General features: G+C 55.5%; 4 protein-coding genes across 7 annotated transcripts; 2 read left to right on the forward strand and 2 right to left on the reverse strand.

Annotated features, from left to right (window-relative positions):
- Window positions 1-1,743: 1,743 nt before the first annotated feature.
- XBP1 (X-box binding protein 1) lies at window positions 1,744-3,142 on the forward strand. Of its 2 annotated transcripts, XM_014065892.2 has the most exons (5): window positions 1,748-2,010; window positions 2,096-2,192; window positions 2,296-2,400; window positions 2,476-2,684; window positions 2,820-3,142. In XM_014065892.2, exons 1-5 carry the CDS (start codon window positions 1,850-1,852, stop codon window positions 3,004-3,006), a joined length of 759 nt encoding a protein of 252 aa, XP_013921367.2. In that variant the 5' UTR covers window positions 1,748-1,849; the 3' UTR covers window positions 3,007-3,142. The 2 variants fall into 2 exon arrangements, with proteins under 2 accessions (XP_087561533.1, XP_013921367.2); XM_087705407.1 differs by having other exon boundaries at window positions 1,744-2,010; window positions 2,296-2,684.
- Window positions 3,143-4,698: 1,556 nt separating this feature from the next.
- Window positions 4,699-7,853, reverse strand: CCDC117 (coiled-coil domain containing 117). The gene is made up of 4 exons (XM_014065898.2): window positions 7,595-7,853; window positions 7,341-7,499; window positions 7,108-7,257; window positions 4,699-6,954 (listed from the first exon to the last, which is right to left on the reverse strand). The coding sequence occupies exons 1-4, from the start codon at window positions 7,780-7,782 to the stop codon at window positions 6,699-6,701; spliced, it is 753 nt and encodes a 250-aa protein (XP_013921373.2). The 5' UTR covers window positions 7,783-7,853; the 3' UTR covers window positions 4,699-6,698.
- Window positions 7,854-7,947: 94 nt separating this feature from the next.
- Window positions 7,948-16,313, forward strand: LOC106550575 (solute carrier family 2, facilitated glucose transporter member 11). Of its 2 annotated transcripts, XM_087705404.1 has the most exons (13): window positions 7,948-8,083; window positions 9,917-10,015; window positions 11,456-11,616; window positions 11,949-12,073; window positions 12,237-12,366; window positions 12,452-12,600; window positions 12,970-13,157; window positions 13,525-13,635; window positions 13,727-13,828; window positions 14,040-14,112; window positions 14,262-14,303; window positions 14,708-14,835; window positions 15,915-16,313. In XM_087705404.1, exons 1-13 carry the CDS (start codon window positions 8,027-8,029, stop codon window positions 16,113-16,115), a joined length of 1,566 nt encoding a protein of 521 aa, XP_087561530.1. In that variant the 5' UTR covers window positions 7,948-8,026; the 3' UTR covers window positions 16,116-16,313. The 2 variants fall into 2 exon arrangements, with proteins under 2 accessions (XP_087561530.1, XP_087561531.1); XM_087705405.1 differs by lacking the exon at window positions 14,262-14,303.
- A 272-nt stretch (window positions 16,314-16,585) lies between these two features.
- On the reverse strand, window positions 16,586-18,415 carry HSCB (HscB mitochondrial iron-sulfur cluster cochaperone). 2 transcript variants are annotated; one of them, XM_087705409.1, is made up of 6 exons: window positions 18,195-18,415; window positions 18,005-18,101; window positions 17,832-17,921; window positions 17,588-17,732; window positions 17,366-17,480; window positions 16,586-17,262 (listed from the first exon to the last, which is right to left on the reverse strand). In XM_087705409.1, the coding sequence occupies exons 1-5, from the start codon at window positions 18,371-18,373 to the stop codon at window positions 17,395-17,397; spliced, it is 597 nt and encodes a 198-aa protein (XP_087561535.1). In that variant the 5' UTR covers window positions 18,374-18,415; the 3' UTR covers window positions 16,586-17,262; window positions 17,366-17,394. The 2 variants fall into 2 exon arrangements, with proteins under 2 accessions (XP_087561535.1, XP_013923976.2); XM_014068501.2 differs by having other exon boundaries at window positions 17,433-17,480; window positions 18,195-18,412.
- Between the last annotated feature and the right edge of the window lie 16 nt (window positions 18,416-18,431).

Below are 18,431 nucleotides of genomic sequence, written 5' to 3' on the forward strand. Positions count from 1 at the left end.
GAGGGGAGCCACTTAAAGGGTTTGGGCGAAGCAAATTTGGATTATCAGAAAGCGGGGGGCAAGGAGCCAAGAAGGGGAGGGAGCTGCCCTGACGGGCGGCCGACTTAAGCGCGAGACGGGGCCCCGGTGCAGTTCTCGGCTCTTAGCAGCGGAATTTGCAGGCTCTCGGAAGGGCCCCTCGGAGCACCCCTTATCCGGTCAGCAGGCAGGAAGCTGGGCTGCAGGCCTTCCTGAGACCGAAGGCCCCGGAGGCGAAAGTCTGCCTCCTTCCAGCGCGGGACCCGCAGACTCCTCCGGGCGCCAGAAGAGCGCTGGCCATCAAACCCGAAGGAAGTTGAGAGGAAGGAAGGAAGGTCTGCGGGCGGCTTGTGGTCTTACACCAATTCTGTTGGCTGCCCGAGTCATCTGCTCCCTCTGCTGGTGGCTAAAAAGGGAGAGCTACCGGCGGAAAGCCGCTCAGGTTGCGTGTCGGCTACGGCTCCGTGGCCCTCTTGTTCTGCCCTGTTCCCTCGAGCAGCCCTGTATGCTCCCGCCCGGAGTCCACTAACACGGGGCGGGCTGTAAATACGTGGAGGAAATATTAGCTAGATAGGCGGGTAGCCTAGCAGAGAGCAAGGGCTCTTTCTACAGAGGCCTGGTTGTGCCCGCGAAGGGGAGAGTCGTGTTCAGCTGCTTCAAGCAACCAGCGTTGGTTGTACAGTGGCTTCTGCTGTGGGGCTGCAAGATCGCTAGGCAGATTTTCCCCGGTCCTTTTAGATTTTGCAAATTTTTAAACCTCCTTTGAAACACCATAAATGGCGGGTCAAATACAGCAAACCGGAGCTCAGAGGAATACGGGGGGGAGTTTCAGTAAAATAGAATCTGAAACAGCGGGCTTAGAATTCAATATGCTTTTGAAGCGGGATCCGCCGCCAATTTCAGACAAATCCCAGCAGCGGCGGTTCAGGACCAGAAACTGGCGACCGCCAAGGCTAAGGCCCTTGCCGCTGCTCTGTCGCTCGCCCGTCGGAACCTACTGCTGGTCGGAGGGCGGAAGGATCCCGGCGCCCGCCCACCGCAGCAATCTGGATCAAGCGCCTACGACTCGTGCCTGTTGCGCTTCCGCGGGCTCAGCCCGAGTCACGGCCTGCACAAGGCCACGCCCGGGCAGACCTCCCGCGATGACGGCCACCGTCCAAAGCACTCCCTGGTGGCGGCGGGATGCTGCCCGGCAGAGCTCGGGGAGAGGAAAGCACTTGCCACGCCGAAGTTCAGCGGCTGCGCTCTTCACTGCGCTGCGCTTTCCTTCACGCGCTTAATTTGGGGTTCTCCTTCTTGCTACGCATCGGGAGCTGCGAAAAGTCCCCGGTGCGTAACGAGCTGGAATTCCCCGGACTAAGCCCGTCGCGTCGCTGGCTACAGGGCACCCCGCCCAGCCAGGATGTGCGGAGGCCGCCGCTTCCACGAAGGAACCTGTTCCGCGAGTTCCGGCCGAGCCCTGCTCGACGCAGGAGGAAACGCTCGCTTTCACCGACGGAACACCCCCCCCCCCCCAATCGGCTTCCTCGCCGGCGTCATTCTGCGGCTGCGCGGGTGCGGGCGGCCAGCGTGGCGCTCAGCGAAGGCCAGAGGCTTGCGTCAGGCGCACCTGACGCAATCGCGCCCCGCCCCTCCCTGCCAGGGGCCAATCGGCAAGCGTCCCCGTGGGGGTGTCTCCTGGCGGCACCCAATCAATGAGAGCCACGACGTGAGATATGCGCGGAAGCCGCGGCGGACCGCAAGCGCAGACGCCTGGACGCACCGTCGGAGCAGGTCCTTTCGGGGCTCGTCGGTGGTGAAGGAGGAGGCCGAGGCCGCCACCGCCGGTGGGATGGCTCCTCTGCCGGGTCCTGCGGCACCGCCGCGGCTCCTCCTGCTGCCGGCCGCATCGACGGCTCCGGCGGCCGCTCCAGGGGCTCCCTCGCCTTCCCCGCCGCCCCGTAAGCGGCAGCGCCTGGCGCACCTCAGCCCGGAAGAGAAGGCCCTACGCCGGTGAGGCCGGGACCGGGGGCTGGGCGCTGCGCCCTGCGCGGTGTCACGCGGGCGCCTCTCAACCGCCGCTCTGTCTCCTCCCCAGGAAGCTGAAGAACCGCGTGGCGGCGCAGAGCGCTCGCGACCGCAAGAAGGCGCGCATGGGCGAGCTGGAGCGGCAGGCCGTCGAGCTGGAGACCGAGGTGGGGCGCGGAGGGCTGCCGGGTGGGGCGCGGAGGGCTGCCGGGTGGGGCGGCGGGGCGGGCGGGCGCCCTCTCACCGCCTTTCTCTCTCTCACTCTCGCAGAACCAGAGACTGCTGGCGGAGAACCGGCGTCTGCGGGAGCGCGCCCACAGCTTGGCGCGCGAGAATCACGATCTGCGCCTCCGTCTCGGGCTTCCCGCGCTGAAGGTGAGGGTTGGCAGGCCGAGGGGCCCCACCGGGCCGCCTGCCTCCGCCAGTCTCACCAAGGACCCTTCCCCGCAGGTGGAAACGCAGGAGGAGACAGCAAGCATCGCCCCTGAGGGGGCAGAGACCGGGTCTTCTGAGTCCGCAGCACTTAGACTACGTGTTCCTCCGCAGAAGGGACAGGCCCAGCAGTCTTCTGCCTCCCCAGTGGGGGAGAGGAGGAGGAGGAAGAGGACGAAGGCGGCCTCCTCCTGGGCACAGACAGCCTGGCTTCTTCAGATGCTGAGGTGCGTGGAAATAGTTGCTGCCCTTCCTGTTAATGCCCAGCTAGGAGCAAATGTGTGTGTGTGGGGGGATCCTCTGAATCACCTCTTCTAACCAGCAAAATGGGGGGGTGTGGGGGTGTATCTGTTCTCTTGCAGTCTGATCTCCTCCTGGGCATTTTGGACAGTCTGGACCCAGACATGTTCCTGCACTGCAGCAGCAACTCCCAGGCAACCGTCTTGGAGAAGCTGCAGCAGGAAGTGTGTGGAGAAGCAGCTGTTCCCTTCCCTGCCTCCCCCAGCCCCTCCGTGGGGCCACTCAAGCAAGACGCCATTAATGAACTGATCCGCTTTGATCACGAATACACCAAGCCGTTCTTCCTGGAGATCGTATCTGAATCGGCCACCCAGGAGGAAGTGGTGGTGGCTTCTCCTCCCCTGCCAGCCCCCATCTGTGTGAAGGAGGAGCCTGCAGACACCCTTTTGCCTGACCTGGGCCTCTGCCACCTGCTCTCCCCAGACCAGAGGCCCCCCTCTCTGCTGGATGCCGCCAGTGACTCGGGCTACGAAGGCTCGCCCTCCCCGTTCAGCGACCTGTCCTCCCCTGTGGACGCAGACTGCAGCTGGGAGGAGGCCTTTGCCAAGGAGCTGTTTCCTCAGCTGATCAGTGTGTGACACCTGCTTAGCTTATGGACAGGCGTTTTGGAAGGACGTTCCTCTCGAAAGTGTTTCATCAGATCCCCAAGTATTGCTTTTTTTGTATGCCTCCTCTGCCTGCCCACCTGCCTCATCAAGGTGTTCCGTGGCCCTTCCAAGAAATGAAACCGCCATTCAAGTCAGCTTTGTTGGAAAGAAGGGCTCCTGCTTAGGGAGAAATCGCTAATCCCTCTCAGTAGCTTCTCTTCAATGTGTAAATAAAGGCGGCGGTGGGGGTGTGGTCAGATATTATGTAAATATACACACTGCTTTTTTTGAAAGTTGTTTTCCTGCAACCTATTTAAACTTGCTGTAATTAAAATGCAGAGCAAGTGATATCTTTTTCCTACCTTTGTTCTAAAGTGCGAGGGAGGCAGTGGTGGGTTGCAGGCGGGGTGCCCTGGTACGGGTGTACCGGAACCTGCCTGGAGCACCGGATACTGTTCTGGTACGGTGCTCCAGAGGCCTGCCCACCCAAGCTCCTTACCTGTCTTTTAAGGCTTCGGTGCGCACGTGCATGGCACGTACAGCACCTGTGCGACGCTCCGCAGAGAAGCTGGAGTGTCACAGAGGCACTAAGATGCTTGCTCATGCTGCGCTCGTCCATGTGGACACCGCCGTACTGGTTGGAACGGGATCCGGAACCCACCACTGGAGGGAGGTAACAGTGGAAGATCATTCAGAAAGGAGGAGAAATGTATTGCTCCATTTAAGGTTCTGCACAAACTCTGCCATTCATATTAATTTGGCAAACTAGTTCAGTTAGCCATAGGTAAAAATACACACGCATTCTTTGCCCTATTTCAAGCAATAGTTTACATGGCTATCTAACCCAGGGTGTGCAAAATTTAGGGAAGGTTAAACCTTGGCTAGCCATCACACAAAAGTATGAAGTTCTATTCTTCCTGTCCTGCTGCTACTAGCTCCTGAGTGATAGGTAGTGGTTGCCTCTGAATGCTTGCTGCCCAATTGTACACTTGACTGTCCTTAAGTGGGAAGCGGTTCCATTCTTCACTGATGGAATGCTAGTTACAGACCTGCCAAATATTACAGAAGCAGGAAGGAAAGTTCTCATTTGAACCAGGGAACCATAGGAAGCATACAACTAAAGCTTCCACAAGCTGAGCAACAGAGACTACAGTGCAAAGTTGTGTGGCCTTTATCTGCACAGGTGTGGGAAAGGGATTTCCTTGGAGGGTCTCTCTGTACCCTTGGCTATAGACTAAAATGCTCGATTACCTCAGAACTTTCTGTGTCACTGGCAGCTCACAGTGTGTCAAAACAGACCCAGCAGACGTCAAAGGGATTTTGTAGCCCCAAAAGTAATCTTAAAACAGCAAAGTAAAAGGTATTGACAAATCTTTAGTACTTGTTAGCAATCTGCATCATTTTACACATGCTTTTAAAAAAAAATGTTTATTGACATACAAATTGTGATTTGGCCCAATGGCAGACAGACCACAATGCAGTGTTGCTGGTTTCTATATTAACTATCCAACAGAAACACTCCCAGAATTCCCATCTCTTAAGCCCGTGATGGCGAACCTATGGCACACATGCCACAGGTGGCACGTGAGCCGTTGCCCTATGTCAGCTCCAGCACGCATGCGTGCCAGCCTGCTGATTTTTGACCTCTCTGGAGAGCCGGGGGAGGCAGTTTTGGCTCTCCCCACTCCAGGAAAGCCTCCGGAGCCTGGGGAGGACAAAAAATGGAATTTCCTGGCCTACTGGAAGTTCAGGAACAGACTGTTTCCAGCTTCTGTGGAGGGCCTCCGGGAAGACAGTCCATTTCCGAACTTCCAGTAGAAGTTCCGTTTTTCACCCTCTCCAGGTTCTGGAGGCTTTCTTCACACAATTTTGGCACACAAGGACAGAAAGGTTCTCCAGCACTATCTTAAGCAATTCTTTTTCCACCAATGGGTGCCCATCCATCCCTCAAAGTTACACTTTTGGATAATACACTCGATTTTTTTTATCCCTCCATGAGTGAGGGAGGGTGGGTAATTTCAAAGGCCAATCCAACAATTGGAGAGGTTACTTTATGTACAATTGAAGAAACAGACATCCTTTTTTCCTTTCTTATACCAGAGCAAAATCTAACCAGCATAAAAACAGCTGAAACAGCTGTGATAAAAGTCAGATTTCGGTTTTGCAGATTGTAAGCAAAGCCAATTCCCACCTGTGGTTGCTTGGCACTTGCTGTGCTCTCCCTGGGAGAGCTGGTTTCTGATCTCGGCACACACAAGGGTTGTCTGGCTCCTTCCCTAATTTAAGATTACAAACTTTTAAGAGTGACACCAGCTTGCTACTCAAACAGAAGAGAGGCACTTGCTAAATGAAAAGGTTACTTAAAAGCAGAGGCAACTTCACAAAGTAGCAATATAAAGAATTGAGTTGTAAACAGATTTGTTGAGATCTGCACAATGTTAAGTTTCAACAAGATTATTAGCTATGAAAGCTAATACGGTTTGGAACCAAGAAAGTATCTGCAGAAAATTGAAAATAGAACTCAAAATGCAGAAACTTTCAATTGTCCTTCACAGGGGGAAAAACTTGATGTTGCCTTTCTTGGCTTTCTCGTAGGCAGTGTGTAAAGCTTGAGCTTTTCCTAGAAAAACTATTTCCTATAGATAAAAATTCCTGCAATAATTTTCATTTAGAGTGGTGCTGCAAGAATTTCAGAGCACTACGCTGCCAATTGGCTCCTTGAACACAAGAAGCTAAAAAGTGCATAATATGGCAGCTTAGGCAGTCTGATGTGCTCAGCTAGGTTGCCACAACCATGATCTATTACCCTCAATGCTACTAGTGCCCACTGAGATTCTCAAGAAAGGAACCACAGGGCACAGAGGGCTTTTTGTGAATCACTCCTGACTCAATGGTTCACGTTTTCTGTTCATACAACAGTCTGCAAGTCAATGACACCGACTGATCTTGAGTTGGTGAAGACGAATCTGTATCCCCATGCCTGCACAGACATTTCTTGCCAATAGCTAAACCAAAGGAACCTCAGGCTTGCCTACTCAGCTCAAATTTGAAAGGCTGTAGCAGAATTCTGTATTTGTCACAGGCAATCAAATTTCTTAATCAAAAAGACCCAAACTCGGAAACACGGCTTCAGGCTTAATGGGCATAAAGGATGGGATATAAAGTTTGGCATCTCACTGTGTAAAAAGATGACAAGCTGCACACAAAGAACCAGCCCCCTTATTTCAGGAGCCCCAAGTGCCTTCCCCACACCTTAGATTTACAATTAAGCCCGTGGATTCCTATAGAACGGCACCTTTCCATCTCTGCTTGTCCCGGAAGTAAAGGTAAAGCAACTTGCTTTGTTCCCTTCTTCTACAGCTCCATCTCTTCTTCCGCAGGCCCACTTGATCCAACTGCCCCGAAGTGGGCCAAGGGCATTTCTGCTTGCTGAGACTGTGTCAGGAATTTGTCTGTCTGTGAGGGAAAGGCAGCTTCCAAGGCTGCTAGCTTTCCAAGGTGTCTTTGTGGGACCGATGGCTTGTAGCTCTTAATACAAGCCGGCCGTTCTTTTTCAGGGAGAAATTCAGGGAGAGGCTTCCAAAGCACCAGCTCCATTGATGGACGGCTCCTGAGAGAGAGAAAGCACCAGGGTCAAAATCAATCTCTGGGGAGCAGCCCTTGCCCAGGCTGCTCCTGGCCTCTACTCTACCCAAGGGGGCAGCTGGGAAGATGGCTGGGGTTCCATCCCCCCCTTCCCTGTTGGAGCCACTGCTAGACGTACATGGACTCAATGATTTTCTTGGTCAAGATTCCTTCGTAGTCTTGCTTCAGTCCGGTTTGCAGTGTGTGGGACAGGACCAGGGTGGGCAGGTGGCCCTCGGGCCGGCCTGCAAGTCCCTCCTCCTCCTCCTCCTCTTCTTCTTCGGTGATCCTGGCGGGGAAAGGAGGAAGCCCCGTGAGAGGGGCGCGGGTGGAAGGCGGCCTCTATGGCGGGAGGGCGGGCGAGCGGCTCACCTGTCCTCGATCTCCTGCAGCCTCCGACGGGCAGCCTCGCACTGCTGCTCCGCCCCGACCTGCTCCATTTCCTCGCAGGGCGCTTCCGGCGGGCCGGGGGTCGCCCCCGAGCAGCACGGCCACGCCGCCGCCGCCGCCGCCCTCTTGCCCGGGGGGCACCTGGGGAGGAAAAAGCGAAGAGGCTGGCACCCGGCGCCGCGACGGACGCCCCGCCTGCCTGCCTGCCTGCCTGCCTGGGGCCCGGCCCCGCTCACCCCTCCGGCTCTTCCTCCATCCGGTGCTTCCTCCATAGGCGAGGCGGGGCGCCGCCCGGGCTGGCCGACGAGGCCCGCGCGCCAAGCAGAGGTCTGGCCGGCCCTAGGGCGGCGAGGCGACGGACGCGGGGACGCGGGGCCAGCGGCGGTGGCGGCGGGAAGGCGCTGGGCAGCGGCCCGGAGGCCATGGCGGTGCCGGCCGCTCCGCTTGGGGTGTGTGGAGGGGGCCGCCGCCGGGCGGCCTCGAGCACGTGACCCAGGCGCGCCGCAGACGCCGGCAGGTGACGGAGGCGCGCGCGAGGCTTGCCGGGAGTCGTAGGCGCTGTGCGGGCCGGAGGCGTGGGGGAGGGGGGAGGATGGGGGCGGGCCCGGCATAAAGCGCGCTGCTCCCCCGGCTGGTTGTGTGTAGCCCGGGCGGCTCGGAGGGCGAGCATGGAGCGGCAGCCGCTGGTCCGCGGGGCCGAAGCCCGCCGGAGTCCCCGGCGCCAGGTGAGGGCGGGAAAGACTCCCGATACTCCTCGGCGGGACGGCGCTTAGTAGGTTTCCCCCGCTGGGAGAGTCTCCCTCTCCTTTGGCTGGGGGTCGCCGGGAGCTTCCAGCAGCCCCGTTGTCCGGGCGGCATTGGAGCCGTCCTGCGGCCCCAGCGTTGCAGCCAAGTCTTAACCGAGGCTGGGGGCTTTTGGGAGGGTGGTGGGGCGGTCACAGCTGCCCGATCTGTCCCTTTGTCTGATTCTTTACCTCGCCTTTACGACTTTCTAAGGAACTCAAGGCAGTGAACATACCTAATACTCCTTGCTCCTCCTTCCCCCACCACAACAACCCCGTGAGGTGGGCTGGGGCTGAGAGAGAGAGGGGGACTTTCCCAACATCTCCCAGCCTCCTTTCATGGCTGATAAGATGGGTCTCCCGGTTTCTAGCACCTTCATCCCTGGCTGTTCTCCTGGGTGACCCCCCCCCCCTGCGCTCTCCAGTCTGAGGGAGGGGGAAAGTGTGCCGTTTTTTCCATCCTGGGCATCTTTCTTCCTTTCTCCCTCCCTCTGGAACACACATCTCTGATTTGCCTTATGAGAAGGGAAATGCCCCCTGCTCCATTTACAGCCCTGGATGGTGTTTCTTGCTAGTGTCTTTTCTTTCTCTCTCTCAGCTCCATCATGTATTTCTTCAGTTGCTTTTGCCAGCCCCCTGCCAGGTGGATAGGAATAGTGGTACTTTTGCCTCTGCATTAAGGATTCCTGGGAAAAAGATCGAGTGACTTTAGACAATCCATCTGCATCATTACAAGCAGGCGTAATGGGATTGTTGTCTGGTCTTGGGAAGATGGTTGCTTGAAATGCTGGTGGGCAGGACACAGAAGGCTTGCTGGTTATCAGGGCAATGATGAAGCAAGCCTCACCTTCAGTTTTGGCTTCTGCAAATTCTCCATGGGGTTCCCTCTGTATCACTTTCCATGGATTAGTCAGATAGAAAAGGTATCAAAATGAGTTTCTTGGGAACAGCTGAAGCTTTGGGATTTTCTAAGGGGGAATACCTCTAACTGTCCCCCTTCTCACCTTTCATCTTTTGAAAAATATTCTAGCAGGCAGTAAAAGGGAGGTTGCCTCCAACCTCCTGCTCTGCCTGCCATCCGAGAACTCTCCCAGCAACCAAAGAGGTTTCCCACATGTATGAAAAGGCAAAAGATTTGGGTGTCCAACTTTTAGTCTAGACTGATCCAGGAGGAAAGCTACTATGGGATAAAGCGTGAAGGTTGCTGCTGAGGAGTAGCTGAGGAGTAGTAGTAGCTGAGCTCCCGTTACTTGTCCCAGCTTCTGCCAACTTAGCAGTTTGAAAGCACGTTAAAAAATGCAAGTAGAAAAATAGGGACCACTTTGGTGAGAAGGTAACAGCCCTCCGTGCACCTTCAGCATTTAGGCGTGCCAGCCTCATGACCACGGAGACATCTTCGGACAGCGCTGGATCCTCGGCTTAAAAACGGAGATGAGCACCGCCCCTAGAGCCAGAAACGACTGGCATGCATATGCAGGGGAACCTTTAATGTATTTTTAAAAAGTTTTTTTTTTTTAAAATTGGCTTTCAACTTTGTAGTTGAGATCTGGCGCTGTTACTGATGGTCCATCCCCAAGCTGTGACTTTCTTCTCCCCATGCTTCTTCCTTGGCTGGGGAAAACGGAGCCCCGTCTCCCCCACGGCTCCCAATGGGCCTGGCAATCTTACGCTCTGCCAAAGCCAAACATCTTCTGTTTGAGCCAGAATGGGGCGCTGCCAGTTGCCAGCAGTCCAGGCCTCCTTGAGCAAGTCATTGGGGACTCCCTCTTTCTGTAGCTCCCAACCTGGACCCTCCTTGGTACCGTGTGTGCAGCTGGCATTGGAGGAACCTTTCAGTACGGATACAACGTTTCTCTCATCAGTGCCCCAACTCAGGTAAGCTCTCCAAAGCATCTTGAAGGGCTGTTTGTGGCTGCTCTGCTGTAGATTCTTCTCTTCACACTTGCCCAGCTCAGAGGAAGCCGGGTAGAAGGGTGCATGAACCAGCACAGACTTCTCATTGTCCGGCTCCATGTGCAGCTGGGCAGAAAATGCCCACGGTCCATTGCCTGACGATGAAGGAAATGGCAGGAGGTATGGAATGGCTGCCAGGACCCACATAAGTGAAGCTCTGCTCGGATGCAAGAGGCATGGGATCCCAGAAGGCTTGGGCGCAAATATCTCCCACATTGTGAGGAATACTGTGTGGGCATCACTAGCAGGGCAACTGAACCCCCCTCTGCTATGGTCCCCCATTCTGGTTCATCTGGCCATTTGGGGGGAGAAATGCCAAGCCGTGGGATGCCATCCTTTCGTGGAGTAACACCTACTTCCCCAGCCCCTGCACTACTACTTGACGAGCCTCCCTGGAGTAAAGATCAGAGCAACAAAGCCAAATGGGTCTGGTGTGCCAAGGCAGCTGACTCTTCCAGTCTCAGCTGATTCCCTTGCTAATTAAACTGTGCAAGATTGATTTAATGCAGTGTTTCATGCTTCCTAAGACAATTAAAAACAAAGGCAACCGTGGAGGGACAGCAGCATGTGCTAAACACATGGGTATGCATAGTTCACACTGAGATGGAGACTGACAGGCTGAGTTGCAGTTCAGGAGATCAATCGTAATACAACTGGATGGGATCTTGGAAGTCATCTAGTCCAACCCTCTGCTTAAGCAGGAGAGCCTACATCATTTCGGTTCCACCACAAAAGCGCGTAGGACAAAATCGCGCTGGACAAAAGCGCGCTGTGACGTCATCACAGCGCGACGAAAAAGATCGAAAAATGTAAAAATAAAGCGAAAACCTTACCCTAAGCCCCCCAAACCTAACCCTAAACCTAACTCTTAACCTAACCCTAAACCTAACCCTAACCGTTAAAGTAACGAAAAACCTAACGCTAACCCTTATCCTAACCCTAACGCTAACGCTCTAAAGCTAACCCTAACCCTTAACCTAACCCTAAACCTAACCCTTACCTTTATGTAAATCGGCTTGCTTTAATTTAATTTTTATTAATTTTTATTTGAATTTTTCGATGTTTTTCGTCGCGCTGTGATGACGTCAAAGGCGCGATTTTGTCGATCGCGCTTTTGCCGTCCGCGCTTTTGACGGGTCACGCATCATTTCGGGCAGATGGGGAAGGAAGCAAAGAGACGGATTCCTAGCAACTATTTGGCCTCTTTCTGACAAGAGTTGTGCTGCCCTGCTTCTGATTGAGGGTTTGTGTGTAAAACCCTTAACTGGGGAGGCCGAAATGCTTGCCCCATACTGCCGATGGGAAGCAGGCAGCACCACCGTTCCCATCCCCCACATTATTATTGTCCTTTTGGGTTTTCAGCACATCCACAAGTTCCTCAACGATACCTGGCTGAGCCGTTACCAGACCAAGCTGAGTCCCAGCGTGCTGACTCTCCTCTGGTCCACCATTGCTTCCATTTTTTCCCTAGGCGGGTTCTTTGGGGCTCACCTTGGGGGCGTCATGGCTGGTCTGCTGGGCAGGTGAGCGTAGTCATTCCTAGAGCTCCATTCACTCTTGGGCAATCCCTTCTCCTCCAAGGAGTCAAAGGACGGACGTGGACAGGCTGGTCTTTGCCTGGCCCGGCTTGACTTTCCCTGGGAACTTTCCCTGTCCTGGGAGGGAAGAGACATTGCAGGGATCGGCTCCGTGCTGTGGCTGGAGGGGAGGGGAGCCTGAGCAAATGGCAGCCATGCACCGGCCCCTGCAGGGAGGAGACCTCCTCTTTGGAGTCGCCACCCGCCGTTTCTGCTGGCAGCCGCCAAGACCTGCTCCCTCCTCCAGCGGCTCTTCTGACCCCCGTCTCCCTCGGCAGGAAAGGAACTCTGTTGATGAACAACCTCCTTGCCCTCTTTGCTGCCACCCTGATGGGGGCCAGCTTCCCAACGGGGCTCTTTGAACTGCTGATCGTTGGGAGATTTCTGATCGGAATGAATACAGGTAAAGCATTTGGATTTGGTCTCCGGATCCATCCCTGGTTGACGAATGGGGGGCTTCCTGGGAGAGACCGAGCTGCACCAGGTGTGCAGTTCATTGAGAACGGCAGCCTCTCCGCCGCAGGTCCTTCCGGAAACGCATGGGAGAAACCCTCTTGTGTTTTCAGGCATTGGGCTGTGTGTGCAGCCTCTCTACATAGGTGAAGCTGCCCCTAGGCGCCTTCGAGGGGCCATGGCAATGGGCAGTTCCATCTTCCTGACAGGAGGCATTTTGACAGGGCAAGTGATGGGTCTAAGGTGAGTGTCGAATTCTGGGTCACTGGGGCCCCAGGGCAGGGGGCGGCTGGGGGCCTGAAAGCTGCCTTTGTGCTGCTTCCCACAGGGAGCTGCTGGGGGGAGAGGAGCGCTGGCCCCTCCTGCTCTCAAGCTGTGGCCTGCCTGCCATCATCCAACTCCTGAGCCTTCCCTGGTTTCCAGAGAGTCCCCGTTTCACATTGCTAGACCGAGGGGACGAGGCCAAAGGCGTGAAAGGTACAGTGGATTCCGGCCTTCGGCAGCCTCCCAAACCTCCAGGAGGGAACTGGGAGGTTCTTTCAGGCCAGGGAGCAGCTCCAAGCCAGCCGCTCCTTCTGCCCACTGGGGTTTTAGCCGGAGAGAAAGGCTCCCAAGTCTCGCCCTTGTCTGCAGGGCAAACTAGGGGTGGGGGAGCTCTAGGCAAATCAATCCCCGTCCAGCTCGGCAGAGTCACACCCAAGGAGGAGAGTAGCAGCTGCGGAAGGTGAACTCAAGTCAGAGGTTGCAGGTGCTTCGCCCCCTGCTGGACGTGCCGAGGGGCCTCAGGTGGGCCTGAACCCCTCTCCCCCCCCCAACCCCAGAGTCTGAACCCTGCTTTCCCCCCAGCACTGAAGCGTCTCCACGGCCCTCTGCGCTACCACAAGGAGCTGGAGGACATCCAGAGAGAGAACTTTGCCCTCGGAGGGGAGAAGGCAAGGAAGCCCTGGGAGCTGTTTGCCGACCGCAGCATCCGCTGGCAGCTGATTGCAGTCATCTGCCTGACCATGGGCCAGCAGCTCAGTGGGATCAACGCAGTGAGTGCTGGGGCGCCCTTTGGCAGGAGCCTCCGTCCAGCTCCTGCCACAGGCAGGGAGATTCCCCGACAGCTTGGAACCAAGAGCAGGATGGGAATTGGGCACGTCCCAGTTGGGTGCCCAGTTCTTCCATGCAACGGCATCTCTCCAAGCAGCTCTGGCCGAGATAATTGGAGGGAGTCGGATCTCTTTGTGACCATTGCAGCAAAGTGCAAAGGCAGAGCTGAGGTCTTTGGTGCGCTGCAATGCAGAGCTGGTTCTGTGGACTCGGACAGAGCTGTTCCCTGCTGGGGGCCCTGTTGGCAAGCGAAACGGGTACCCTCTTGCAGTGTCTTCCCTTCCTCATGGAGTTTTTTTGTACTTTCAGATTTACTTTTATGCCGGTTACGTCTTTGCAGAGACAGGGATTTCCCCCGAGAAGATCCCCTATGTAACTTTAGGTACAGGGATGTGTGAATGCCTCACTGCCCTCACCTGTGTAAGTAGTAGAATTCAGGCTTTCTGTGTGGCCACAAAGGGGCTCTTTTCTCACTGAGTGAGCAAGTGGCTTTACTCTCCTCCTCCTGCAGGGCTTGCTAGTTGAATCCTTGGGGAGAAGAGCTTTGATCCTGGGAGGCTACTGCCTTATGATGCTTTGGTGCATCATCCTGACCATCTCCCTGACCTTCCAGGTAATTGGGGGACCTCCCCTTTTCCAGCTAAGCGGGTGAGCATGTCCATTGCTCACAGCACCCACCTGCAGGAGTTTTTGCAGCAGTGGCTGTAAATGCTGAGCATCACCTACTTCTGGCATAGCACTAGAAATGCCGCCACCCCTTGGCTCACAGACTTTTCCCACTAGTTAGGAAATGGGTGACCTGTCCTGTGCTTTCTTCTCCTCAGGTGTATGCATGGGCACCATACCTGAGCATGGCTTGCATATTTGCCTTCATCTTGAGCTTTGGCCTGGGACCAGGTATCCCTTTTATGATTACAGTGAAATTCATATAGCGAGCCTGCAGGGCCGCACAGTTGAGGCTGAGGAGGCCTACCTTAAGGAAGCCGTGTTTGCAAGGGGATTGGGGAGGGGGGAACCAAACCAGGAGCTCTTGCTTGTTTTTTCAGTCCGGATAACACACGTATCATCTTGGAATCCCCAACCTGGAGGTACTGCATGCATCCATTTATGCTGGTCTGACTATAATAAATATTTACTTTTGCATGCTTGCCTAAGGAGTTAAGAGGTGGGTAGGGAGTGGCCTTCCAAGGTGTTCGCTGGCCAGACGGATTTACACAAGGTGTCTTCAGACACCTCAATTCAAAACTTTTTCTGACACGGAGCCCAAGATGGCAACTATTGAAGTTCTTTGCTCCGCTCTGGAATAAAAAATGAGCTTTATCCATCTTTCTGCATAGACCTGAAATCAACTTCCCCCAACAGGCAAACCCATAATCTGTTAGCTTTCTGCTTTATGTTCCACCATGCCTGCCAGGAGGTTGAACTGCCCTATGTTCTCTGCCTCTTACATAATTCACCACTTCCTCTGTCTAACAAGGGCTCCTTCCTTCAGGTGGCGTGACGAACATTTTGACGACCGAATTGTTCATGCAGTCCTCACGCCCTGCCGCTTACACCATTGCAGGATCAGTGAGCTGGCTAAGCTTCTTCACTGTTGGCATGCTCTTCCCATTTATTGTGGTAGGTTGGTCCATTTCATGAGACTCTGGTTCCAGCCTTGTCCTTTGGATTATCACTTGTGGTTGAAGCTTCCTAGGAGTGTGAGGGGTTGACAAGATCAAAACACTTCCTCTGCACTTTCCTTCAGACGAAAGGACACCAGAACAGGGGGCTGGACTAAAAGACCTCCAAGGTTCCTTCCAGCTCTGTGATTCTATGACACTATACTTTCTGGAGATAATTTTAAATTTTTGATCAAGAGGTGGTCCAAGTTTAAATTAATAGTCAGCCTACAATCATTCGCTTTGCAAAGTTGGGCATAAAGTGAATTGAAGCTTGACACCCGAGAAAAAGGATCTGCTTTGATCCTTCTCTCTTTCAAGGGAAGTTTTGGACCTGCCACAACTTAAACCTCTAAATAGAAACGATCCTTGGCTCCATTTGTTGCAAAAGGTATATATAGGTTATTAAAGATCAAGTGTATTGCAGTAGTGCAAAGCCAGAACTTAAAATCTCACACCAAAATCTATATTTTTCTCTCCTTTAACTGTCTCTCGTTGCTCACCCCAGCGCAACCAATCTGGTTCAGGCAAGATGTTTTCTTAATGGACAATCCAAGCATGGTTTGGCAGGTGGACCACCCCTTCCGGCGGCTGGTGACCTTGAGGCGGCTTCCCCAAGCATTCACCCTCCCCACAGTTCATGGCAGTCTGTCACTGCATAGCAGCGAAGCACAAGGAAGCATAATAAGGTGGCATGTGACAGTAGGCCTAAAATAGGCTTTGGTGGAAATGGTGCCATCTGTGGGCATCTTTGACCAGAAAAGTTTTGGTTGTGGGAAAGCCACCTCTCCCTTCTGCTCTGTTAGAAGCCGCTCTTAAATTCAGTATAGAAGTTTGACAAGCAGGTCAATGAAAACGTATTTGTGAAATACTACTGCAGAAATGTGATGCCTCTACATTTTGAGGTGATGCCTTGGACCAAGACAGGAGGCCTGGCTGACTAGTTAACACTAGTCCAACTTGCCGAGGGGGTTGGGTAAAATGGAGTCATTCTGTTTTTTTGTGGTCATTCACGTTTTGCTTTTTTGCTCTTTTCAGAAAGGCCTGAAGCACTACTGCTTCGTTGTGTTTTTGCTAGAATGCAGCGCAGTGGCCACTTTCATTTTCTGTGTTATTCCCGAGACAAAGAACAAAACCTTTCTAGAAATTAAGAGGGAATTTCACAAGCTCAACTTCAGGCGAGTCAAAGAGCCGGATGAAGAATTGCATGAGAGACAACGGTTTTGCCTAGAGGTCTAGGAGCTGGTTTAGAGTTGGGCAATCAAGATGGCACCCCAAGAGGCTCTCCGACGGCTGGGTCCAGAGGAGTTGCACCTCTCTGAGCCCGCCAGCTACCCAGGCAGACCCTGGCGGAAGGCAGGGGAGTCTGTGCATCGAGCATATCCCTCCCCCCGCCTTCTAGAGAGCAGGGCCTGCTCAATAAAGGGCTGCTTTTCATATGCCTCCTGTCTTCACACTGAGAGCATAGCGTGCCAGTCAAGGGGATGAATGCAGGAAGAGCCACTGGGAGTAACGTTGGCAGGGCCGACATGGCAGTTAGCCTCCAAAATACCATTCACCAATCAGGTTTGTTGCACACAGTAGGAACATTGGAGAGAAAATCAAGAGGGAGAGGCTCACCTCGGAGAATACATGTTAGGGAAATAGCACTCCACATATAATATGCTGCGTATAATATGGGAAGCTCTTGGGTAGTTCTTTGGGCATAATTAAATCTCACACCATTTTAATTAGGAAATTGTGAAGGAAACAGAGACTTTTAAAATACGTACAACGTGGAAAAATTAACAGTTGTGAGACCCCCAACAGGAGGGGGGCCCCACATCTTGCTTGAGTGAAGCCAATCTTCAGCCCCGGTGTGGCTTCAGGGCTCGGGTCACTCAAATGGCATTCAGGGGACACTTGAGAAACTTTCCTGAACAGTTTTAGCCCTTTTATTCCCTGTGAATCCACCCCAGCACGCCCTAGACTCCCGGCTGTGGGGAATAAGGGTGGGGCAAACAGCCCCTGCTCCCCTGCCCTGATGCCTACCATCCTGCAGGGCAGTGAAAAGTCTCTCCAAGCACAGTCGGCCCACTTCTGCCAAGAGAGATGCAAGGAGCAGCCACCATCTTGGCCAAGTGCCTTTCTTCCAGACAAACGGAAATGGATCCCTGAGCGCCTTTATTTTGTTACCGGCAGCATCTCTTCCTGGCCCACAAGCAGAGCACAAAGTTGCTACCTCCCCCCCCCCCACCATTTCCCTCAGTCTCGGAAGGGACAAGCCGAAGCGCCTCAGGGGTTGCCTTAAAGGGTCAAGAAGGGCCTTTCTTTTCCTTCACCTTCTCCTCTAGGTTCGCAAAGTATTTCATTTTGCCCAGGAGCCTTTTGGCCTCTGGAAGGTCATCTGCAATTACAAGACCAGAAGAAGCCTTGAAAGATCCGCAGGGTCCCCTGCGCTACCCGGGAGGGAGGGAAGGGGGAGACTCTGGAAAGGAAGCCAGAGGAACCTGCATGGCTGTGTGGCATTGAGCTGGAGTCAGACCATCCAACGCCCCGGCCCAGCTGGCCGCCTACCTCGCTCGAACGCGCCGCTCAGCTCCTGCACCAGAGCCGCTTGCTTGGCTGGAAGAGAGGAGAGGAGGAGGGAAGCCGCGCATTCGGGCCCCTCGCAGGGCAGCTCAGGGGAGCCTCCCTTCCCGCCGCCCGAGGCCGCAGAGGCTCCCACCGACCTGCCAGAAGGCGCTCCAGCCCGGCCAGGCTGGCTTCGGACTCCGCGGCCGCCAGCTGCTCGTTCAGCTCCAAGACTTCGGCGAGGAAGCCGGGCTCGGCCTCCGCATCGCTGCCCGCCGCCAACTCGACTCCGCGCCGCTCCAGCTGGGAGGGAGGGAGGGAGGGAGGGAGGGAAGGAGCATAGGGCGGGTTCAGGGGGGGCGCCGACCCCGACCCCACCGCCCCCCGACCCCGCCGCCTTACCAGGTAGAGGCCGCGACTGAGCGGGCTGCGGAGGGTGTGGTAGGCCAGGTTGATGAGGGCGGCGTGCTGCTCCGAGAAGCCGCGCTCGGCCTGCAAGGGGGTCACGGAGGGGGTCACGGCGCCAAGGCCCCATAAGCCCCCCCTCCCCGCCCTCCCCTCCGGCCGGCTCCCACCTGCGCTCGGCGGCTGAAGCGGTCCGGGTGCAGCGAGCGCTGCAGGGCCAGGAAACGCTGCCGGAGCCGGGCCAGGTCCAGGGAGAAGCCGCGCGGGCTGCGGGGAGGAGGAGGAGGAGGGAGAGTCAACCGGCGCCGCCTCCTCCTCCTCGCCCCCCCCCCGGCCACGCGCCCCGCACGCGCCCCTCACCAGCCCAGCACCCCGAAGAGGTCCGCGCGGGGCTCCGGCGGCTGCAAAGCGCGGCACGAGGGGCAGAAGGCGGGCCCTGCCGAACCCAGCGGGGCCCCGCAGCTCCAGCAGCAGCCGCGCCCCGCCGCCTGGGAGCGGGCCCGCCGCGGGGCCCCCGCGCGCAACGCCCGCCGCCACATCCGCTCCGGCAGCCGGGCAGGCGGGCGCCCCGCCCCCTGTCGCGCAGGCGCAGTGCCT

Source organism: Thamnophis sirtalis, unplaced genomic scaffold (assembly GCF_051295495.1).
Source record: "Thamnophis sirtalis isolate CommonGarterSnake01/CBP01778 unplaced genomic scaffold, rThaSir2_p1.2 scaffold_2, whole genome shotgun sequence".
NCBI lineage: Eukaryota > Metazoa > Chordata > Lepidosauria > Squamata > Natricidae > Thamnophis > Thamnophis sirtalis.

Bases quoted from the DNA above. Each gene is read 5' to 3' on its own strand.
- XBP1 (XM_087705407.1), top strand. From the start codon at position 1,850: ATGGCTCCTCTGCCGGGTCCTGCGGCACCGCCGCGGCTCCTCCTGCTG. The intron at 2,011-2,095 runs GTGAGGCCGGGA...TCTCCTCCCCAG, and splicing joins GAAGAGAAGGCCCTACGCCG to GAAGCTGAAGAACCGCGTGG. The intron at 2,193-2,295 runs GTGGGGCGCGGA...TCACTCTCGCAG, and splicing joins CCGTCGAGCTGGAGACCGAG to AACCAGAGACTGCTGGCGGA.
- CCDC117 (XM_014065898.2), bottom strand. From the start codon at position 7,782: ATGGCCTCCGGGCCGCTGCCCAGCGCCTTCCCGCCGCCACCGCCGCTG. The intron at 7,500-7,594 runs GTGAGCGGGGCC...TTTCCTCCCCAG, and splicing joins ATGGAGGAAGAGCCGGAGGG to GTGCCCCCCGGGCAAGAGGG. The intron at 7,258-7,340 runs GTGAGCCGCTCG...TTTCCCCGCCAG, and splicing joins CTGCAGGAGATCGAGGACAG to GATCACCGAAGAAGAAGAGG.
- LOC106550575 (XM_087705404.1), top strand. From the start codon at position 8,027: ATGGAGCGGCAGCCGCTGGTCCGCGGGGCCGAAGCCCGCCGGAGTCCC. The intron at 10,016-11,455 runs GTAAGCTCTCCA...TTGGGTTTTCAG, and splicing joins TCATCAGTGCCCCAACTCAG to CACATCCACAAGTTCCTCAA. The intron at 13,829-14,039 runs GTAATTGGGGGA...TCTTCTCCTCAG, and splicing joins CCATCTCCCTGACCTTCCAG to GTGTATGCATGGGCACCATA.
- HSCB (XM_014068501.2), bottom strand. From the start codon at position 18,373: ATGTGGCGGCGGGCGTTGCGCGCGGGGGCCCCGCGGCGGGCCCGCTCC. The intron at 17,922-18,004 runs GTGGGAGCCGGC...ACCCCCTTGCAG, and splicing joins GCTTCAGCCGCCGAGCGCAG to GCCGAGCGCGGCTTCTCGGA. The intron at 17,481-17,587 runs GTCGGTGGGAGC...CCTCTCTTCCAG, and splicing joins GCTGGAGCGCCTTCTGGCAG to CCAAGCAAGCGGCTCTGGTG.